At 37.1% G+C, this 5,548-nt stretch overlaps 1 protein-coding gene across 1 annotated transcript in view; it reads right to left on the bottom strand.

Annotated features, from left to right (window-relative positions):
- LOC118343030 (venom phosphodiesterase 1) overlaps positions 1 to 5,548 on the bottom strand; it is a 31,575-nt gene that overhangs the window by 8,315 nt on the left and 17,712 nt on the right. The window contains exons 12-17 of the mRNA XM_035681749.1: positions 3,979 to 4,087; positions 3,440 to 3,562; positions 1,960 to 1,991; positions 1,680 to 1,807; positions 1,188 to 1,257; positions 883 to 970 (exon numbers count right to left, since the gene is read on the bottom strand). Of these exons, the coding sequence (XP_035537642.1) occupies positions 883 to 970; positions 1,188 to 1,257; positions 1,680 to 1,807; positions 1,960 to 1,991; positions 3,440 to 3,562; positions 3,979 to 4,087 (550 nt within the window). The remainder of the gene's footprint in view (positions 1 to 882; positions 971 to 1,187; positions 1,258 to 1,679; positions 1,808 to 1,959; positions 1,992 to 3,439; positions 3,563 to 3,978; positions 4,088 to 5,548) is intronic.

Here is a 5,548-nt window from a genome sequence, read left to right as displayed (position 1 = left end):
TCAATTCAATTTCAATTCAATTTACTTTTTGCTAGCTATAGTGGTATTGTGAGGTCATTTAGGTGCAAACAGGGACTGGTTTTATAACTTCTCATGGTTTGTGCTACCACAACCACTTTACTCTTTCCACATTGTTGGCGTCGCTTGATCTTCTCTTAACTCAGTAAATGTTTTATGACAGCTCAGTGCCCAACTGGAATGCCAACCATGAATCACAATAGGATAATCCAAAGGGGGTCAACAAACATTCACCAGGTTCCAATCTTTCAATCTTTCGTTCAATCTTGGCTGCTATTTACTGCCTTTACTGACTGTTCTTTTTGCACTGTTACTGTTACAAATATAATATATATATATATATATATCTAAATATATCTTAAAGATTTTTTTTGCTGCCATTACCGACACTGGCCTCTTTTGCACTACAATAAGTACTTGTATATTTATATTATTGGCTATCTTTATATTTTATTGTCTATCTTTTTAGCATTAGTAAATGTCTTATCTGTTGTGAAATTGAATGTTTACTTTTAGTATTAGGAAATGTCTTGTCTTATCTGTTGTGCCTGTGCACTTTATCTGTTTCACCGTGGGAGAGTGAGAAACGTCCTCTCGATTCCTTTGTATGTCTGGTGCATGTGAAGAAATTGACATTAAAGCTGACTGACATTGACTTGACTTTATCAGAAGAAAGCTTCAAGTCTCTGCAGGTTCATATGACTGGTTTTAGATAACATTGGTGCTTTTTTGTTTATCCTGGTCCATTGATTTTTACTAACAGCAGCTCTGATTGGACTCCAAGATAATCCACAACAAATTAAAGTCTGCAGTCTATTTAGAAGCTTACTGTTAATGGTAAAAAAAACACACCCACAGACTCACCACACATAAGATTGTATAGCTCGATGTTGGAAAAGGGTTCGATTTCAGTTTTTTGTTGAAACTTGGGTCCATAACTGACAAACATGGCCTGCAAGAAAACAAGAAGTAGGAGATCTCAAACATTTATTTCTGTGCTTCAATGACAATGGTGTCAATGTTGGGAAAACAATAAAACTACATACAGTTAAGTTTGCAGGTAATTGTAATGATGAAGATGCATGTTTTTAACATTTTAGAGAGAAGTTTTACTGGCATTACTGCTGGCTGCTAATAGAACAGAATAGTAAGGAATCATCAGTGCTCACGTGCATGCTCTCAGCATCATTGTCATAGCCGTGAGCGCCACCAGAGCAGAATGTGAGAGATCCTGGATACCTGTGGTCACACACAGAACAGTTTCTCAGTTTTAGCATAAAATAAGTCCAATCAGTGTCTGATGAATAAAATCAGAAATGCTGAGTGCAGAGCTTGAACAGTTAAGGGAGTGAAGCAATAAACCTCTAGTAGCAGGGTTTCAGCTAAGGCCAGATGTGATTAATATCCAGTGCTCTGTAATCCCTTACAGAAGATGATATCATGGTCATAATGAATTACACATTTAACCGCTTGTGAAATGAATAGATCTTACCCAAGGACACTTCCAAATACCTTGGAATTATCCACAGTGTTTTCCACAAACAAACTTAAATCATCTTCAAATCCACAGACTTTTTGATGTGGTCTATAGTTCCATTTTGTTATCACGACAACAACAATAAAGACAGAGGGCAGACAAACTTAATATGCATAATGGTTACCTCTCAAACAGCCATTTTGGGTCGACCAAGACGTTAACATCTTCAATGCGACGGCTGTTGGCAAAGTGGAGGCGCTTTGGCAGGTTGGCCTTCAGGTACGGTTTGATCTTTTGGTCTGGCTTCTTACACTGAAAACACAAAAACAAAAAACATAATTATAATTATAATTTCTAATATTTTTCAGCAATTAAGTCCTTTTATGGGTATCTCATCTCATATCTACTTAACTTACTGTAAATAGTTGAACATGTGGGTGTTTGGGAGAACAGTGAATACTTACAGTCATGTTAGCAACAAGTCCAGCTGGGTCCACTGTCACAGGAGAAAAAAAATAAGGTAATACAACAGCAACACCAAAACACTGCATAACAATTATCCAAAGTGCTGTTACGTCAAACAAAAAAAATCCTGTTAATCTATATGACCTACATAAGCAAACCATCAGTGAGTGGATTGGCTGTTTCTATATAGTTGCTTTTAATGCCTGTCTCCGGGTTGGATTTAAAATTAGATTAAACAATTTATGGGATGCAGAGCGCAAGAGCCAATGTTTACATTTTCTCAGGCAAGGTTTTGCAGTAAGTAATGTACAGGCAGTTGACAGGAAGCAGGAGGAGGATTTTTCCTTAGTGAATTTCATTTTTGGGATTATATTTTGTGGCTATGGTTGATGTAACAGGATCAGCAAAAAGATCGAGAGAATTGCAGATTTGTTGGCTAGTTTACACCTTAGCATATAATGCATATGAGTATGTACAGTCCATGGACGTACAGGTCACTGTGAATATAACTGTAATACAACTAGCTTATAACATAACATTACTAGGGAATGTTGACAACTTAGCTTAATACATGCAAACAAAAATGGACAACATAAAAACATACAAGCTGATATAAAAATAAATATCAGGGAGACAAAGGATGAAAATTCAAAGATTAAAACTTAAAAAACTAAGGCTGTAAAATTACTCCAAAGTAAAAGCCAAATTAAAAAGATTGTCTTTTATTCTTTAACCACCTGTACTGGTTTATTGATTAACTGCTGCCAATCTAAAGGACGATTAAAATGCTAATGTTTCTGCTCATCGTCAGCAAGTCTCATCATTCAGACAGAAAGTCACGCATACAAACATACAGGCAGATCAGAACAGATCATGGTGATGCAGTGCAGAAGAACATTATCGCTGTAACGTTTAAAATTATTTCTTATGCAGATTTCAAAGTAAAGGATCTCAACATGCAAAAAAATTACTTGGGATTTAGCTGTGATCAGATGTACAAAGTTTGTACATAGCATTTGGCACCAAGGTATGGCACTCAGATTACAGATTACAGATGCAAACACCTAGAATTGGCCACTGGCCTATGACAGGCCTGTGCTCATCTTTCTCATCTCATTTCCATGACGAAATTCTATGTGGGTGAATCAAAGGCAACACTTGGACTAGGAACACCATACACATTCTCCTATTACAAATAATATATGAAATAGAACTTCAAACTTGAATGGATACATCTCTGTCACCCAGATGGTTTGTTGGTGGCTGAAAATCCGGAAGAATAAATCAGGGACATTGTGTTCTGTTGTGACATGGAGCCAGTAAATGGCACCTACAGGTGTTAGGAAAAGACCCTGTTGCTCGTTGCTACAAAACCCACATGATTTTCAAATGTTAATGTTTCTAAGGGCATGAAACCCATTAACAAGCCCCTTTTCAGCGTAAAGCAGATAAAAAGATAAGGTTGCTATGTTTACTCACAGACTATATCTTTGTTTTTTGCTCTGATACGTCCGAATGGTCCCTCTGTGACCCAATAATTGCGGATGTCTCCCACTAGCTCCTGCAGCACCTCTTTCCTGTCACAGCTTGTGTCCTCCATACCTGCAACAGCAATACACTGTTATATTAGTCTCTCTCATATTACACTGTTTGCATTCTCTTTTAAATATTTTTCTCATGACTTGCAGTCCGCATGTTTTTCAAAATTCCATTTCCAATTTCCAATTCCAACAATTTTTTAATTTAATTTGATCCAGGATGGTTTCATTACACTACAAATTTTCGGACTTTGATCCATCACAGATTTGATGACATTCCTGACAAATGCAGCTGATAGACATAACACAGAATTTCATAGAAAGGATCACATCATGGCTGATACATGTTTTATCGGTCAGATAGCGATCTGGCATGTTGCATCTGTGCAGCCCACACAAAACATTAATTTCACTGTTATTCATTCGTTTTCAATAATACCATTAACAGAAAGAAGAAAGCTGTGTCATGTTGTGTGTTACCATGATCTGCCAAGATGATGATGTTGAGACAACGGTGTAGGCCAATCTGCTTGAGGCCGTTCATAAGTTGACCGATAATCTTGTCTACACCCTGGATTGCTTGAATCAGCTGCGTGAAACAGGCAAAAGACACAAAAACACAGCCATTCAACAGCCAATAAATGATGCAGTATAATAATCATTAACATTAATTATCACAGAGACCGGCACAAACACTACTATAAACACACTTGTTGCCATCGAAAGCAACATTTCCAGAGTAATAGCCTTTGCGAATGAGACAAGCTCAAGCTCACAGCGCATTTAAGCATTTCAATAAATTTTGGGGCATTCTGGGGTTTGCTTGTGCCAAATCAGATGGTAAGGAGATAGTGGAAAGATGGAGATGAGCATGTCAGAGGTAAGGTTGCATCTGGCATTTTCAATATGTAACTGAGACAAAAAGTGAGATTTCCCTGTCAATCATTGAAAGATTTGTTCTTAAAAGTGTATTAAAATGTCCGTATCCCCGCTGGCATGAAGAGAAGCATACGAAGATAGATGACAGATGCAGATAATCTGAAGCTGGAGGCCAAAGGTGTAGTCAGGGCTTTCGCCAGGAAGTCTTGAGAGACAGACTAACACATTAGTCAGAAATTGATACATCATCACCAGCCTTATCTTTTGATTGATACAAAAAACAAACGCAATGCTCACACCCATGCCATTTTAAAAGATCATGCCACAACAGGACAACTAATATAGAAACTGAACTTAATATTTTCTTTTTGTTGCTGTCAACTGCCTTAGTTCTTAAAATACAAAACATTACAATTCATCAGCTGTGCATCAATGACAGACGTTTGAGGTTAACTTTAAAAAATAACAGTACCACAGTAATTAGCTGCAGGGCTTGTGTATAAATCACTCCACTGTATTTTTTTCACACACAGTTCACCTCTGAATGTAGACAGACAGGTTGAAAGCCTGTGTATGCAAATCAGTCGATAAAATCAAATAAACTGTTGCCAAGCACTTGAATCACCAAATGTCAATGTAATTTCATTTTTAGACCTGCTCAGGTAGAAACTTGTCCCTGACATGTTGCTTTAAATGCTTCATTTGGCGTTATCGGTTTGTAAAGGTTATATTTAATAGGAAGCTTTACACAATGATTAAAGGTATACTTTAAAAAGTCTCTTTGGATTACCAGTTAACAGTAACAATGCAACCAAGCTGCCAGATGATCTTCTGACAGTTTTTTATTTGTTTGTGAATAGTTCATTAATTTCTGCGACATGGTGATTTGTGATCAATAGTGACCATCAGTACCACTTTCAAAAATAATTTAAAATATCCTGACAAGACATTTTTAAAGGACCAGTGTGACAAATTCAATGGCATCTCACGGTGTAGATGCAGATTACAATGCCCTCCGTCCCATTCAAAGCGCTTATGAGTGGACCAGCAGCTACATTGGCTGCATTAAAAACCAATACCATGCAGTCATGTGGAAAAAACTTCTCACTTGATTCATTAGCTCAGTAAACAGTTTCCTAATGAGTTTATGGTCTCAATCTCTAGTTTCAAG

The sequence above is a fragment of the Morone saxatilis genome, unplaced genomic scaffold (genome assembly GCF_004916995.1).
Source record: "Morone saxatilis isolate NCDOM2014 unplaced genomic scaffold, NCSU_SB_2.0 Contig9, whole genome shotgun sequence".
NCBI lineage: Eukaryota > Metazoa > Chordata > Actinopteri > Moronidae > Morone > Morone saxatilis.
The sequence above is the reverse complement of the archived record's forward strand: the minus strand, read 5'-3'. Positions and strand labels throughout refer to the sequence as shown.